General features: G+C 44.5%; 1 protein-coding gene across 1 annotated transcript in view; it reads left to right on the top strand.

The window, feature by feature from the left end:
- Window positions 1–18,351, top strand: part of LOC124777336 — a 798,431-nt gene that overhangs the window by 553,573 nt on the left and 226,507 nt on the right. Inside the window, exon 5 of the mRNA XM_047252702.1 lies at window positions 18,001–18,326. Coding sequence (XP_047108658.1) covers window positions 18,001–18,326 — 326 coding nt within the window. The remainder of the gene's footprint in view (window positions 1–18,000; window positions 18,327–18,351) is intronic.

Genomic DNA, 18,351 nt, shown 5'->3' with positions numbered 1-18,351 from the left:
TGCTGGCTTACAACAGCGGTACACTGAGAGCGTTATACTTTTGGAACGCTGTTCCCGAATGGCAGCACACCAGGTGGAATCACCAGAGTGGCTTACGACTTCGCCGTCAGGGTGCGTGGTATAACTACGGAAGTAGTTGTCATAAGACATCGCAGCCCAGAGCATAACCGAAGGTGTAGGTCCGTGGTGTCAGGTTGGTTGCAGGCCCTCAGCTACCCTCGTCCTAGCCAACACACGGCCACGAAGACACGACAGACCTCCAACCTGCCCTAGCTTGACGTCACTCAGGTCGCAAGTGGAACGCACGCTGCAGGGCGTGTGGCTCCGAGCTGTCCTCCAAGTAACCTATTTGTAACAGTGAGTTGTGTCACGGTGGTGCCAACTGCTGCTGCAGATGCAGTACGATGCACAAGAGCTGAGCAGTGAACGCGATGCAGTTCCACGTGGCCGTCAGCAGCTCGGTCTTCTCGCGACCACCGCTGCCTGCAGTCACCTACCGTGGCTACGTGTCTGCCAAGCTTTTCTGCAAGACTGCAGAAGCAAATCCAGCTTCTCGTAGCCTTATTACACGACCTCGCGCAAACTATGTGAGGTGCCGACAATGGCGTCTTTACACCTTACAGGAGCTCTCCACTGACAACACACCACGTCCGATCTCAGAGGTAACTGACGCGGGCGAGCGTTACAACGCGTATTTAAAGCAAATCCGATCTGCATCGTCGCAGTGGCGCTACTGGCGCCAGCCTTATGCGACTGTCGTGAAATTTGAACAGATGTCGTTTTTCAGATGTAGAAACACGCGTACCAACTTTCGTTTATGTCGCACAACTCCTTGGTGTTGCGACTTTTTTCAGTCGGTATATTTCTGAATGAACACCGTTGAAACGGTAACAGATACTTCAAATAAAGGTTATACGGTTTTTAAGGTACGTTAGAACGGTGTACACAGACTTCTTGTAAAAGTAATTTTTCTCGAATTCGTCTCCCGCTCTCCTTCCCCAGTATTTTGCTTTTCTTTTCGACATTTGACTGATAGCATAACATGTAGCATCGTAAATACCAAATTCAGGCGTATGTGGTGAAGTGATACTCCAATGACATTTTTGTCAGAAATAAGCTAGAAATATTTCTATATCGCTGTACGCGCGCCCGATATGTGTTCTCTTCATTGCCAGTTGTGTTGCTTGTTTAGCAAGTCTGTGCCATAGAAATATATTCCAAATGTATATTCTAAATATATTGCGCTATATATATTTGTTACCTTTTAATTTTACGAAATATAAAATTTCCTTTGTTGTGTTTGTTTTCTTTTTACATTTGGTCTATTTTTTGTTTTCAATTTGTAGGCTTTTCAGATTCAATTATGTTATATTTGAAATTGTTTGTAAGTTTTTGTTGCATCATTATTGTAAATCTGTACAATAATGAGTAAGCCCATAATTGCTCGGTTCAGAGCATGCTGAATAGACTTTAATTTTGCACACCAAGCACATCGGACAATTACGGTTTCGTGACAGAACTCCGGACAATTACAGTTTCGTGACAGAAGTCACATACAGGATCAGAGGTTTTAAAGCAAAAGTGAACAAGTGTCTGACATTTTGGTGGTTTCTGTTCAATGTAACAACTCTTGTACCACGCATAGTTAAAAAGGTTAACGAATCTGGGAGAACGAAACTGTTTGTGAATGAGGGATTGAGTTTTTAGAATATTTCGTAAATACACGTTAACGACATAATGATGATATGATATAATTAAGACTGAAAAATATTTCAAGACAGTTTTCCTTGGCCGGAATGCATAAACGTGTAATGGCTGAATCATAATGGGTGTTCTGGCAGGAATCCTTGAAATATTAATCTCTTTTCCATTATTATCGATGGTGTTAAATGTAGTGCCGGAAAAAGCTGGAAAGAGGACGTCGATTTTGATTCGATGACGGCATATGCCACCTGGGGTGTAGTAGATCTACTGATAAAGGTTTCGAGGTCGCTTCCCACGCCCGGGTTCCCGGGTTCGATTCCCGGCGGGGTCAGGGATTTTCTCTGCCTCGTGATGACTGGGTGTTGTGTGATGTCCTTAGGTTAGTTAGGTTTAAGTAGTTCTAAGTTCTAGGGGACTGATGACCAAAGATGTTAAGTCCCATAGTGCTCAGAGCCATTTGAACCATTTTTTTTTTTGTTTCGAGGTCGTCCGCCAACCCTTTAATACGGAACGCTCACAGCCAGCCGTCTCAGTGTGGTGCAGACATGTGAGGCAGGCAGCCAACCGTACCACGGAGATACACCCGTGCTTCCTACAGCCACCTGAGTGAATCTGAAAAGGTTCAAATGATGGCCTTCCGAGTGGTGGGATGGTCCTTTCAGAGAATTGCCACCCAAGTTGCGTCTGTTGTGGAACGGTGTCGGCATCACTCTTCACGTGAAGGTTCTCACATTCACTCACGAGGTTCTGGACATACACGCAGCACAGGCGCCCGCCACGATCGTCGTATTGTAAGGGCAGCAGCGGCAGTACGAGTTCGTACAGCTACCTCAGAGCCGAGCGGTCTGGGGCGCTGCAGTAATGGACTGTGCGGCTGATCCCGGCGGAGGTTCGAGTCCTCCCGCGGGCATGGGTGTGTGTGTTTGTCCTTAGGATAATTTAGGATAAGTAGTGCGTAAGCTTAGGGACTGATGACCTTAGCAGTTATGTCCCATAAGATTTCACACACATTTGAACATTTCTTGAGCTACCACAGAGCAAATAAGAGGGCTTCTGATTGGAGGCGTGTCAACACGAAGTATTGCGAAATGGTTACTTGCAGTGGAAATTCGGACGCACCCCTCTAGCCAGTACACCGTCGGCGTGCAGGTGTCGACTGGTACCGCCAGAGGATCACGTAAAGACGGAATGGAGCGCCGCGGCCTTCAGCGTGGGAAGCAGATCCTGTCTGCACGCAAGTGGTCATTGGCGCGTGTGACGTAGACCTGGTGACAGTTATCTTGGAGAATGTATTCGTCCGAGACACACTGGCTGCAACTCTCATTTCTGGAGGAGACGCTAAGCACCACTCGGCACGTTACACCCGTTATTTCGCCATTGTTGCAACACGGAGGTGAGGTGTTGTTCCAGCAGGATAATGCTCGCCCACACTCTGCCCGTGAAACTCAACTTAATCTGTAAGACGTGTAGCAACACCTCCAGACTTGTTTCCAATCGAGCCGTGTCGGATTCGATACAGAACTACGTGAACAGGTCTAGCGGACGTGGATGTGGATGGCACAACGTACACAGGCAGTATTCGCTGTATTGGCTGCCAGCGTCAGCGGCCGCATTGCCGCCCGTGGACTCTGCACCACGTACTGGTGTGCGTTTTGCAGCATAGCTACCCCAGAACTCCTTGTCATACTGATCTGTACATGTAATCGAGTACTCCGTATGCGCTGTTGCAGCAGTGAATCGTGAATTAACGGGAAACCACTAAAAGGTTGTACTGATTTTTTTTCCGGCAGTGTAGTTTTTAGTTTTGTCCAGTTCATAAATCTAAACACAAGACGAATTTTTCATTTACCTGTTCAAACCATTTCCTCCCGAGCTCTAGTGTCAGTTTATCGGACGTAAAAGTGAACACAAGCGTGTTATCTGCTCTGTATAAATCTTCTTCTTGCCATCTATTTCTTTCAAACTTTGAGCAACGGGGACATCAAATTTCCGCTCGCAGATGTGGCTGTACCGTAAAACGACGAGGCACGATCAGAAAGTGACGGGAATTTTTTAATTTCGCGGTCGTTATACATCCAATTTTCAAGTTTGTTTGTCTTGTTGGCTCACATGTTCCTGATGTATGTTTGCTTTTTCGGCTGTTTTGTTGTTGACCGTCGAAAGGGTTATATGTGTTTCCGAGTGCTTGGCGAATTTTTACTTTCAAAAAAGGTGGATCAAAGAATTAAAATTAAATTTTGCTCGAAATACGGAATAAAGTGCAGTACCGCATTCGAAATATTGACCGTGGCTTTTAGTGAATATACTGTGAGTAAGACAAGAGTTTACGATTGGTACAAAGTTTCAAAGCGTTGAAGACGACGACTGCCCACGACAGTGTGAAAGAAGTAAAGAAAATATTTCTGGAAAATCGCCGAGTCACCATCAGAGAGGTTGCTGATGATGTCATATCCTTTGGCACATGCAAAGCAATTTTTTCGGATGTTTTGGGCATAAAACGCGTACCAGCGAAGTTTGTTCCGAAATAATTGAATTTCGAGCAAAAACGACGTCGTATAGGTATCGCTCAGGAATTGCTGAATGGAGTCGAGAAAGATCCAGAAGTTCTAAAGAAGATTATAACATGTGATGAAACTTGGGTATGCGGGTATGACGTCGAAACCAAAGTACAGTCGCCCCAATGGAAACTGCCTGAAGAGCCAAGACCGAAAAAAATTTGACAAGTTAGATCACATGTGAAGATTCTTCTCACTGTTTTCTTCGATTACAGTAGGGTAGTACATCACGAGGTCGTGCGGTCAGCCAGGAATACTGTCTGAACGTTATCCCCGTTTGCGTGAAGCATTCTGAAGAAAACAACCGGAATTGTGGGAAAACCATTCGTGGAAACTGCATCACGAGAATGCTCCCGATCACACCCCAATGCTTGTTCGTGATTTTTGGCGAAAACAAAATCATCATTGAGCCGCGCGCGGCTCGTGTTCCCGCCATCATGTATTTTACACCCTGTTTTCAACGTACTTCCAACTCACTACGTTAATTTAAGTTACTGGTGTCACTGAGTTGCCGCTTTGCCTGACCGTGAGCGGCGCTAGCAGCGCGTATACATATATGCACTCTCGTAGTAAGTATCTTTGCTTGACTGCTATTACTTCCCGGTCGTTCTCTGTCGCAAGCCAGTCAGTTCGGATCGCCAGTTCGGGTCGCGAGTTCGGGTGGCCAGTCAGTTGGAACGCGTCTGGAGCTCAGTCCGGACCTGCCAGTCGGGGAGTTGCAATGCAGACTAGTGCAGTCGGGTTGGAGCAGCAGTGAGGTCTGCGTCGACATGGCTCGCCCGTCCACTGCCGTCACGCATCACTTGTGCCGGGCCACGGTCTTGGTGGATCGTCGGTCGGTCTTCCTACCGGACGACGCGTTTTGGCTCCCCGATCGTTCATGAGTCGGCTGGCTGTGTGTGTGTGTGTGTGTGTGTGTGTGTGTGTGTGTGTGTGTGTGGGCGCGCGCGCATCGACTCCCGATTTGTCTTCGTTGCGTGCATAGTGACTGTTGGGTATCGTTCACGTCTTCGTGCAAGTGTTTGTCAGGTTGTGTGTGTAGTTTGACGACTACTCTAGATGTTGTCGGCATTCTGAGGGGAGACGGAGTTATCTCCGCGCGGTGCAGTCGGCTGGGGCCGCTGGCAGTGTCGGAGCGTGTGTGGAGCTGTCCGATCGCCACGAGCTTCGTGGTTCACCGACCCAGACACAGGACGTCAAAGCTGAGTAGTGGTTTCAGCTACCCCAGTCACGTTGTGGTGGTTCGCTTCGGTGGTTTGCTGTTGGGGAGGTTTCCGGTGAGCAACACCGAGTGATTCTACTGCTGAGATTTAGCCGCCATCCGGTGCAACTAACTATTTTGGTCGACCACGATTTCAGTGCACCAGTGGAATTTTCTGTCTTGTGGCCGTTAGTGTTCTGGTTATCTGCTCTGGGCACTGACGTAAATTCAGGCAGTGTTCTTTTGAGCGTAGTTAATTATTACCCTGTGTCAAATTCAAGTGTACCAATTTTCTGCCTAGTGGCGTTAGTGTTCCGGTTACCTGCCTTGGCCATTACCATAATTTCAGGCAGCATCCTTTCCTCACCATGTTGTCGCTGTCCAACGTGGTGTGTAATTTTGACAGCTAATACTTACTCCATTGTGAATTACTACGCCGGTTCGAGTTCTCATCTACTGATTGCCGGGAAGCAAGCCGTTGTGTCGGTTGGTCCGTGGCTGTCCCCTGGTTGGGTTGGGTTGCCTCACGAACGAGGCCTTCTGACTGCCACCGATGTTGTCAGCTATTTTAAATTTTAGGCTTATGATTATTTGTTTTGTTTCTTAAAATTTTGCCAAATTAATTTTTAAATTTATTTTTCAAGCTTAAACACTGCGGCCTTCTATCTTTAAAAATTTTGGAAATCTTTTTTTTTTTTTAAATTTGGAGTTTAATTCTGGCCCTCAGCCATTGGTATAGCACCTTGCGTATGTTGCTTCTTTAAATTATTTTATTGCTATCTTCATTGGATTTTTACCTCGTTGATTTTTAAGATTTCTTGTTGTTAAAGATGCTGGCCTTCTGCCTTTAAAGGTCTATGGTAATATATTCCCTAGTTTTGAAATTTAATTGTAGGCCTCATCCATTTGTGTTGCACCTTGCGTATGTTGTTTTTTGAATTATTTTATTGCTATCTTAATTGGATTTTTATCTTATTAAGATTTCTTGTTGGAGGCCTTCAGCCGTGAAAGAGTTGCATTTGGCCATTTCCACAATCCTATTACCTGTTCTACACAGCTGATTTAGCGGGCGTCTCAATTATGTTGATACAGCCACCATATTCGCTGGACATGGTCACCTGAGACTTCTTTCTATTATCTAGGCTGAACTTCTTTCTATTATTTAGGCTGAACTTCTTTCTATTATTTAGGCTGAAGAGAACCATGAAAAGACGTCCTTTGCCACCATTGATGAGACAACACAGAATCGCTGAAGGGGCTGAAAACCATAACGAAAATAGAGTTGCAAAAGTGCTTCCGAGATTGGAAAAAGCGCCGCACAAGTATATTATATTTGAGGGGAATTACTTTGAAAGGGACAAAGTTGATGTTGATGAATAAATAAAGATAGTTTTAAAAAAAAAATTCCCAATTACTTTTTGATCACACCTCCGATGTGTTAAGGCGTCCAGGGATTCTGCTGCAATTTCATCTTTTGATGTTCCTCTGAAGGATAATGTTCGTCCTGCATGCATTTCCAGATTGAAACCTGGCTGGCCAGAACTATACACATTGGCCTCTCCAGTGTATACAGTTTTCGATTTCACAGTTTCCACAAATTCATAGGCTTTTCCCCTCAATTCTTCTTTACTCGCTACTTGTGCTTGAGCGATGATTTTTTTGGTTTTCCTTTTAACAATCTGTTGTCTTACTTTAAAATGATGAATCCATTTTGAAGGAAGCCTTGAACAAATGTTGTGATAAGTTAATATAATCCCTCGCTTGTAAAGCCCACCTCTTCATATCTATATCATGCGGAAATACCTGATAACGTTTCAACTATCGTCCCACCTGCAGCAATTTGTGCTTTCCATTTATACAGATTTCTCTCTTTGTGATATTTCTGTATCTATGTTTTACGGTTTCAATTTTGTCTGTACCAGGGAGCCAAAATGTAACGGGTTTTTATTTATATTTTAGGTCTATGTCGCGTTTTGCTGTTTTATCCTCTATTACCGTTTTTCATAATCTTCATGATCTTCAATTAGAATAGGACCTTAAAATCTTAGAGTAATGTGGCTTCCCATAAAAATGTCATTATCAACAGCATCTTTAAACAAATGTTCTAACCATGATGCAAAAGTAATTTACTTGCTAGTCATCATAGTTGCGACTTACCAAACTTGGTGCGCAGTAAATCCAAAAAATACATGTAGGGTGGACCGTTTTAATCAATAAAGGGGAATAACTCAGAATGGAAGCGAGATACAACGAAGTGGTTTAGACAAAAGTTGTAGGTTACAAAGAGAGTTTCACATTTCTGGTAATGGCCGTGACCTTGAATGTGATTGATTTTAGTTCAAGTAGGGATTAATTTCGAATAGAGGAGGTATAAAGCAGAATACAGTTAGATACAAACTGGAGGGGGCGTAAGGGGTCACATATCTTTACCAATAAGCGTCTTCTTAAAGGTAACTATCTAAGGTCATTCGAAGGTTGAATTTTGTTTCATGGAAATCCCTATTTGTCTCTTCAGGTTTGGAAAGAATGAACATAGATTTGAACTTCAAGTTTTAATTAACGTTTTTATTGGTAAAAATAAATACATAACAACGTATAAATGTTATTTTGACATTTGCGAGCTAGAACAAACGTAAATAAAACGTGGATCATTGATTTAAGGTCGTCGAGTGACCCGCCGCGTCTTTCATTCCTCGGGATGCCCCTTCCAATTTGTACCTAACATTGTACTTAGCTGAGTTCCTTCTCTATTTCGGGATAATCCTTACTAGAACTAAAAACATATTTGCTTGTTTGACCTTCAGTGAACCTTTCCATGACCCTGAGTAATGTATCATTTTATGCGTAAAGTTTGCCATTCTTTTCGAATCTTAAATAAAGTATTAGGGTTCCCTTTTAAAAGATATCCGTAACCACTTCGAAAATTCAAGGTCACGGCCATTAGTGGCTGTACGTGACCTCCTTTGCCACCTGTAACTTCTGCCAAAAATAGTTTGCTGTATCTCATCTCTATCCCGAGTTACTCCTCATTATGGACTAAAATGGTCCACCCTGTATGTGCATTAATATAACCGACAAACTGAAGGGACGGATTCCTGTGGCCACGTGCCGTGTCTTCCTTGTGTGTTGCTGGCTGTGTGGTTGACACAGCGTACTGTAAGCAGCAGAATGGGTCGAGGTTGTGTTTGTGTGCGGTCAAGCAAATGAAAACAATCGAGAGGCAGCACACATATACCAAACAAGTACACTCGCAGATGCTAACCACATTTCAACCCCCATTTTGGGCTTTTGTGTGGTCACGGGTCCTTTTCAGACAGGCGGACGTGCAGGGATTCTTCCTCTCGACCATTTCCATCTGCTTGGCCGTACACAAACACCATCTCGGCTTGTTCCCGACCCGAATACCGGACCATTCTGACAATGCATTTCCGGGCACATGTTCATAAGATCTTTTTTCCTCCATTTACAGTCCGGAATCCGTCCCTGCTGTTTGTCGTCTGTGGTAAACTGAGAGAAACGGTAGATAGCACGCCCAACACTCAGCGCACAGTGTTGCCAACTTAGTGGATTTTTCCACTAAAACTGGTGTTTTCTACCCTTCTTTTAGTGGCAAAATATTGCTTCCAGTGACTGGCGGATTTTATAGTGCTTTAGTAGAATTCAGTTTCATTTACTGAAAATGTGATCTCTCAACCACTAAGCTATTTATATATTTCGAAATTTGTTTTTCTACTTTATTTGATTTCAGCAATATTTAACTTTTACTGTGAAGACAACACTGATGCATTACAATGTGAAATCAAATGAACCATCACACTCGATAGACTACATGCGGAGACACCTGTAGAATGAACAGTATTTAGTAGCACTTAGTTATACTTCGGAAATTGAGATTCTTTTCCTTGTCTGTATCTTTTGCAGTCCCCACCCGGAAATCCGATTGGAGGACTATTTTATCTCCGGAAAATGTTACAGAAGATACTGGCATCGTTTACATGCAGAAGATAGACATGCTATGTCATGCAGATGATATTGCTATAGTCACGGAGACAAAAGGAGATCTAGAGGAAGTTCTCAGAACAATGAAAAGGATTCTGTGGAATCAGTATGGAATGAGAAAAAACAAGAAAAAGACTAAAGTGATGGTATGCTATACAGGAGCAGAATATGAACCTCTGAGAATGAGAATTGGAAGAGAGGAGCTAGAAGTGATAGAGGAATTTACTTACCTGGGAAGCAAAATCATAAAGGGTGGTAGAAGCCGAAAAGAAATAGCGAGCAGAATACAAAAAGGTCAAAATTGCATTTAATCGGAGGAGGAACTTACTTACTAGCAAGAACATCAGTCTGAAAATAAGGAAACGTATCATGAAAGCTTTCGTTTGGAGTGTGGCCCTATACGGATGTGAAACTTGGACAATGGAAAGAGAAGAGAGAGGACGGCTAGACGCCCTGGAGATGTGGTGCTGCAGAAGAACGATGAAGTTCAGCTGGAGAGGCAACGTAACAAATGAAGAGGTGCTTAGAAGAGTACAAACAAGAAGAGACAAACTTGTAGGACACAACATCATTGGAGCTATTGAGGGAAGGAATCGGCGAGGGTGACCAAGGTTATCATACATGCAACAGATCATGAATGATGTTGCATGTACACACACGTGGAAGTGAAAAAGAAGGTAGACAGAAGAGAGGAATAGCGCTCTGTTGCAAACCAACCTCAAGGATTAAACACTAAAAGAAGAAGAAAAGTTATGGTTCATTTCACGAGCGACTTTTACAATTCCTCTCCTAGCACTGCCTCATTCCAATGCCGATGTTGAGAGGCTATTTAGGAGTATGAAATTGATAAAAAAACAAGCAGAGGAATACAATGAAGTTAAATATTTTAACTGCTGTATTAATAATACGCTGTGGTTTGAGGTTGGAAGGAAAATGCTGGAACGAATATGAAATTCCAAAAAACGTTGTAAAACAAATCGGTACCAAAGAATCGTATCAATCTGAAACCGATGATAATGACAGTGAGGATGAGGGGGGTGCAGACAAATGATTCATATGAAGAAGCCGAATTCATTTAAATAATTAGTTGTTGTTATAGAACTTTTTGTATGTCCTTTGCCTTGACTTGCTGATTTATTTATTGTATGTTATTTTAATGATTGTGAATATTTTATTACTTAACAATAAAGGAAACTAATTAGAAATATACTTATTGTTTTCTTTCATAATAATTAAAAATTTGTGGAAATTTTAGCGATTATGAGAATAGAGGCATTTTTGTTAGTTGTTTTTGCACCTGAAGCTGGTGGGAAGCTCGCTTTAACTGTTGGCAACACTGCCTTCACAGTCCAGTCAGTGATGGGAACTTGTCGTTACCCTCACGGCTCACATCATTTCCCCCTCCCCTCCCCCCCACTCCGCTGCTCAGACGATGTTAGTCGGCCGAGGGAAAGAGAGCAGAATTAGAACAATATATGTAGAATTTACATGTAGACTATATTTATGTTGGGAAGACTTTTTGAACAACCAACATGACAACTGTCACTGAAAAGGATAGTTATCCGTCGCGCGTACAGCGTGTAACCGTATTGTCATATCGCTGGCTTCGTTGCGGAGTATCTTTGCGAGTGGCTGCATTGCAGAGTCAAGCACGAGACGTGGAGATGCTGTGATGTGTTGTGGATAACTCCGCAGGGGAAAGGCATTTTTACAGAAGTTCAAGTGTGGCTGCAAGTACTATTATTGTGAAGTAATGAGATATGGAAGTGGCTTCAGTGAAAATTACGTAAAGAAGTAATTATGTATGAGCATTGCCACCGTTAACGTATTTGAGTATCTGCCCGTTTGCGTGTCGTACCTCACAACATCAGAATGAAACTAATGTGAATCAGTAAAATAGTTTACTACAAAGGAGAGTAACAAGTGCCAGTTCCTTGTAGGGAGCGTGATAACATGCGTTCGGTCATCGCGTTTCCGCGGTTACACGCACGCTCGCACGAGTGAAACCTGTGAACTGTAAATTAACTTTTATGAGCAGTGTTATATTATAGGCTGGTACCACATATCTTTGTGTACGTGACGAGGTAAGAACTTTCGTCCGACCATTCCATTTCCGCATCATCAACAATCACCCGCGTCGTGTCGGTTACACGTACGCTCTCCCTAGTGATAATACATGGTGTACATAAAGTTCGGGAACACTATCAATTATTTATTGCGCAAGAACTAAACATTGTACAGATGTCATACATATTGCATTTTAAAGAGAAACTCTGAAAGTTTTTTTACAGACATTCGATATGCGGTATGCACGACGCACCGATTTCTTTCGACTCCTTATGAATGTCTCTCGCCCGCGCTCCACATTCACTTCACTCACACTGGGAGGAGCCCCGCGGTTAGGGCGCCGTGCCACTGATTGCCGCCGGAGGTTCGAGTCCTCCCTCGGGTATGGATGTGTGTGTTGTTCTTAGCATAAGTTAGTTTAAGTAGTCTGTGAGTCGTCTAGGGAACGATGACCTAAGCAGTTTGGTCCCCTAGGAATTCACACACATTTGAAAATTTTTGAACACTGGGACGTACGCTACTCTTTGCCGGGCACAAGCAACCCGTCGTAACGAACTTGTTGTGCCAGTGGTAAATGGCCTTCCTTGTTGGTGGCTTCTTACCGTACTTGGTTCTAAACATCCGTTGAACAGCTGTAGCACACTTGTTTTCGTCGAACTCAAACACACAGAAGCTCACTCCGCACCTGAGCTGGCCATGTTTGCGACTAGCGCTGACTATCGACTTATTACCAATCTACGCTTGGCGATATACACAAGAAAAAACTTTCGGGGTTTCTCTTCAAAATGACATATGTATGATATGTGTACAATGTTTGGTTCTTGTGCAATAAATAATTGGACGTGTTCCCGGACTTTATGTACGCCTTGCATTGTGGACAGATAATCATCGTCATTGCCTGTGGATCTATCACCGAAGGTTCGGCTAGAGTAAGACTGCGAAATACGTGTGGCGGCGTGAAGTGCAATAGTGACAGACATTAACATCGTCAAGAATACTGTAGTAATAAGGGAATAATAATTATGACCTCTCATCAAATCAGCAAGAATGTTAATTGGCATCAACACTTACGACTTAATGTGTAAACAGTGTAACCTGCGATTTTCTTATCGTCTCAGAGTGTAGTTGTTCATACCGGACATAGGACAGTGTTGTTTTTAGTGCTGAGTGGCGCCCCTAAACCCTCTTGCATATTTATATACATGATATCAGGCAAGCCAGCACAGTGTCAACAGAAAAAATAAATACGAGCGCCGCGGGAGTGGTGTAGGGAATTCGCATGGTCATAGCGAGAACGGTTTAAGGGCCCCCCACCAGTTGTACCCCCGGCGTGTTACAAGCGACATAGAGATATTTCTAGCTTATTTCTGACAAATGCATCTTTGGAATACTACTTCATCAATGCATTAAATACCCTAAAACTTTTATTCGAAATTTTTTTAATAGTAACTGTCTCCGTTTCAACAATATTCGTGAAGAAATATTTACCTCAATTTTTTTCAAGGGAATGTTTCACCTCCTTAATGGCTGCATGGGCAGGTATAAAAAATATGTCTCTGATTTTGCTCTACACTACAACATATTCAAAGCCTCGGGTATGTTTACTTCTTAGTGTTTCATTTTTTTTCCGCAGTGTGAAATGCTGATAGTTTGACAGTGTTGTTATCAAGACTGGGGATATCCAGACGAAATATTCAGTTTTGCGATATTGCAATGCCTGTGTTATTCCGAATTATGATGCAGAGTTCATTCGAACATTCATGCATGTCCGAAGGAAAAGGCACTACAACGAAATCAGCCGTCATGTAATACAAGAAATGTATTCGCATTTGCGAATATGAACTACCATCTGCTGTATAATGGAATGACCACAATAAAAAATGGGACTCAGACCCCGATTTCCCCGCAAGCGATCGCCTTACCATTTGACTAACCGAGTACGGTTCATGGTCAGACCCAGGCAACCTGTACTTGTACATGCTTCATGTACACTACTGGTCATTAAAATTCCTACACCAAGAAAAAAAGCATATGATAAATGGATATTCATTGGACAAATATATTATACTCGAACTGACATGTGATTACATTTTCACACAGTTTGGGTGCATACATCCTGAGAAATCAGTACCCGGAACAACCACCTCTAGCTGTCATAACGGCCTTGGTACGCCTGGGCATTGAGTCAAACAGAGCTTGGATGGCGTGTACAGGTACAGCTGCCCATGCAGCTTCAACACGATACCACAGTTCATCAAGAGTAGTGACTGGCGTATTGTGACGAGCCAGTTGCTCGGCCACCATTGACCACACGTTTTCAATTGGTGAGAGATCTGGAGAATGTGCAGCAGTCGAACATTTTCTGTATCCAGAAAGGCCCGTACACGACTTGCAACAGGCGGTCGTACAATATCCTGCTGAAATGTAGAGTTTCGTAGGGATCGAATGAAGCCACGCGTTGTAACACATCTGAAATGCAACGTCCACTGTTAAAAGTGCCGTCAGTGCGAACAAGAGGTGACAGAGACGTGTAACCAATGGCACCCCATACCGTCACGCCGGGTGATAGCCAGTATGGCGATGACGAATACACGCTTCCAATGTGCGTTCACCGCGATGTCGCCAAACACGGATGAGACCATCATGATGCTGTAAACAGAACCTGGATTCATCCGAAAAATGACGTTTTGCCATTCGTGCACCCAGGTTCGCCGTTGAGTACACCATCGCAGGGGCTCCTGTCTGTGATGCAGTGTCAAGGGTAACCGCAGCCATGGTCTCCGAGCTGATAGTCCATGCTGCTGCAAACGTCGTCGAACTGTTCGTGCAGATGGTTGTTGTCTTGCAAACGTCCCCATCTATTGACTCGGGGATCGAGACATGGCTGCACGATCCGTTACAGCGATGCGGATAAGATGCCTGTCATCTCGACTGCTAGTGGTACGAGGCCGTTGGGATCCAGCACGGCGTTCCGTATTAACCTCCTGAACCCACCGATTCCATATTTTGCTAACAGTCATTGGATCTCGACCAACGCGAGCAGCAATGTCGCGATACGATAAACCGCAATCGCGATAGGCTACAATCCGACCTTTATCAAAGTCGGAAACGTGATGGTACGCATTTCTCCTCCTTACACGAGGCATCACAACAACGTTTCACGGGGCAACGCCGGTCAACTGCTGTTTGTGTATGAGAAATCGGTGGAAACTTTCCTCATGTCAGCACGTTTTAGGTGTCGCCACTGGCACCAACCTTGTGTGAATGCTCTGAAAAGCTAATCATTTGCATATCACAGCATCTTCTTGCTGTCGGTTAAATTTCGCGTCTGTAGCACGTCATCTTCGTGGTGTAGCAATTTTAATGGCCAGTAGTGTGTATTCCCGTACGGGGGAGACATTTCGCTTGCCGTATTTATCCGCTCACACCGGGCAAGCGACATTCCAGTAAAATGTCTCCCCTGCACGGGAGTATACATATGCGTGTACGATAACAGGTTGGAGGCAGGTGGTTTACGACATAGGAGGTTTGAGTCTAGACGTGAGTTGTGCACGAGTAGCCAAACAGTAAGGCGACCGGTCGTGGTAAGGGTAAGACCCGGGTTCGAGGCCCTGTCCGGCAGAAATATTCTCTGTCGTCATTCCATTATACAGCTTAAGGTAGTCCATATTAGTTTCTTGTTTACTGTCAATTTTCTGTAATACATTTGCCTTGGACCAAGTCCAACATTTCGCCGTGGCTGTCACCATATTGTGTCGTAAATTTTCAAGGGTGGTATTCCATGTGATAAATATTGGGTCAACTGTATTTGACACTTAGGTTCTCCATCTCCATTCAGATCAAATCCCTAAATTGCATTATTTCGTAGTATGAACGAATTTGTTACATTTGTCATAATAGTACGCGGGAGTGAGAAGTATAAATGAACTTCACCTTACTCGTTTGTCGATTGAGACGAATTTTCTTTGTTGTCGATGTTCTACATGCAGTATCAGCTTTCTCTCGGGCTGGCATCTACAGTTATTGGATCTCGTTTTTTTCCCATAAATTATAAAACATTATTTTTAGATTTAAGATCGAAACAAATGTTATTCTCCTTCTCAAATACAACAAATGGAATTCTGACTGGACGGCAAACATGTATGCGCCTTGACGTTACGTAACAACCTTAAAAACAGCCGTTTGAACACGCATACTCTAGTCATGCGTTGGTATGCCTCTACAATTTTTAGCCTCCATGCTTCGCTCTATAACCTTCAGGCCTCGAGACATGTCCTATCAACCAGTCACTTCTTTTAGTCAAACTGGCCTTTCCTCTGCATTTCTATTCAGTATCTCCTCTCGTGTAAAAACCTCAATAAGCTGTTATCGGAACTATTTGTTTTACTCAGCGACCGGTTTCAGTTGTAATGGTCATCTTCGGATTGATCGTGACTTGTAGTTAACAAAGGAGGACAGATCAATCCGAAGATTGTTGTTGTTTTGACATTTTGTCAAACTTTGGAACGCTGTTATCTTCAAAGAGACCATGTCTCCCTTCACATCTCCTTTTAGTTAACCGAGATAGCCTTTTCTGTGTGGCGCCATCTTTTAACACGTTCTGTTCTCTTCTTGTCTCGCGGTTTATCGTCCACGGTCCACTTACTTTCTAGGCGACACTCCACACAGATAGCGTCAGAAAGCACTTCCATACACTTTCTATTAGACATCAATATATTGCTCTTTTCAGAAACGCTGTTCTTGACATTGCCATTTTACATTTTATGTCTACTTCGGCCATCGTAAGTTATTTTACTGCCCAAATAGTAAAACCCATTTTGTAATGAAATGCCCTCTGCTTCGTCTGACTTAATTCGGCTACATTCCATTACCATACCAGTCAGCTGGTCTTTGCCGTCACTGAGAGAATTATTAAGTTGGTGCATGAGTTAGTAAGGCTTTTGTTTTGCACGGTGGTAGTTCGGCTGCTACTGGTTTACTTACTATACCCGAACTCCCAGCAGGCGCGGGAAAGGGGGAGCGAGCAGTATTGCTGACGGAATGGCGCGGTGAGGAGTGGGACAAGCATGTACTGCAAGCGCGCACTGGGGCTAACACATACGTGTTTCTTAAGCTTCCACAAAAGCAGCTGTGCGTAGGACAGCGTTAATCGTCTGTTAAATACTTCGTACCTTTGAGATCACTGACATATTAAATAAATACATTAACAGTGCTTTTTGTTGTTTTTCATCGTCGCAGCACTTCACTAAATTCATCATCATTTTACGACAAGCGCTCCTTATAACAGGATTTTCTTTTCCGAACTGGAGTCGGCGGTTAACTCCCGCGATGGGACAGCAACCGGATCATCACTCATTTTCGAAACAGTGAAAACGCAGCTACTACACACTGACAGCAACAGCACAGCTAAGCGACCCGACCGACACAGCAGGAAACAAGGGAGACGACAAATGCAGTCTACGCCGCACAGTTGGCAACATGTACAAATCGCCACGCCACGCCACGCCACGCCGGGAATTCTCCCGACTGCTACCGACAGTTTCCGATACGGAACTAGGGGGCCCGCGTGCCAAGTAATAGTTCCCGCACAGTATCGATTGTCATTTTTATTTATAGTTCACTGTTGGTACTCGAGTTTACATATTGTCATTTCGTCATAGTGAGTGGCACTGTGGATTCTAGAAAACGGAGTGCCAAGTGGAGAAATCTTGCCGACGTATTCTTCCGAGTTCAGTGGAGGGGTGGCAGCAGCGGGAGCAGCCAGAAATATTTTCGCCGTGTGTGGGGATAATGCCGCGGCGACAAAATTGTTTTCTCATATTAAGGAAGATCGTTTTTACATTAGTGACTCTCCGCGTTCAGGAAGACCTTCGGGATTTGACGAAGACAGTTTAAGTGTCTTAATCCAAAATGGTCGACATACTGCCAAATGTTACGAACTGCTCCACGGTGACGCCTGTCCGCATTCTGCTAGACTGACGGGAGTTGCGTCGGGAAGTCATTCCGCACCCACCTTATTCGGCTGATCTGGGCCCTCAGATTTTCACCTTTTCCGCTCTCTTTCGAACAACCTTCGAGGAACTTCCCTTCCGGCTGAAAATCCACTACGAACACCACTCGACGAGTCCATCACCTCAAAATCATCCGATTTCTATAATCACGGAATCGAAAAGTTAGTCCAGCGTTGGCAGACCGTTGTAAATAGTGATGGAGAATATATTATCAATTATCGACGACTAATTCCGTGTTGTGTTTATTAAACTTACGGTAAAACGATACGAACGTGGCAACCTTAAACTTGCGCTTCTTCGTGAACTGTAATTTCGTTCTCGTTGTTTTTTTTTAGAGCCACAGCCAGGTGCCTGTACACTGTACAAGTTGTAAACAACATTCCATTCGTTGTACATTATCCGTGCTACCTGAAGAATTTCAGAGAGTCAGATAACAGGAGCAGGTGGGTGGGCTGTGCGGCAGGTGGCCGAGCAGTTCCTGTACCACTGGAAGACGTTCCCCATCGTGCTGCCGCCGCCGGTGGCGAGCGCGGGCGAGCTGGGCGCCGCCGCCGCCGCCGCCGCCTCTGGGGGCGGCGAACAGCCCCCGGCTCCGCCGCCGGCGCCGGCGCCGCCCCCGGCCGACGGGTCGGTGTCGCTGCCTCGGCGGCCGCACCGCGGCGCCCACCTCAACCTGCGCGACCTGTTCGTGGCGCCCGCCTTCGACGAGCTGGACGCCGTCGCGGTGGACGCGAGGGGCCAGCCGCGCCGCCTCAGCGGCAAGCAGCTCGAGGCCGTCCGCGAGCGCGGGTGAGTCTGCTCTGCTCCACACCTC

Source organism: Schistocerca piceifrons, chromosome 2, assembly GCF_021461385.2.
Source record: "Schistocerca piceifrons isolate TAMUIC-IGC-003096 chromosome 2, iqSchPice1.1, whole genome shotgun sequence".
Taxonomy (NCBI): domain Eukaryota; kingdom Metazoa; phylum Arthropoda; class Insecta; order Orthoptera; family Acrididae; genus Schistocerca; species Schistocerca piceifrons.
The sequence above is the reverse complement of the archived record's forward strand: the minus strand, read 5'-3'. Positions and strand labels throughout refer to the sequence as shown.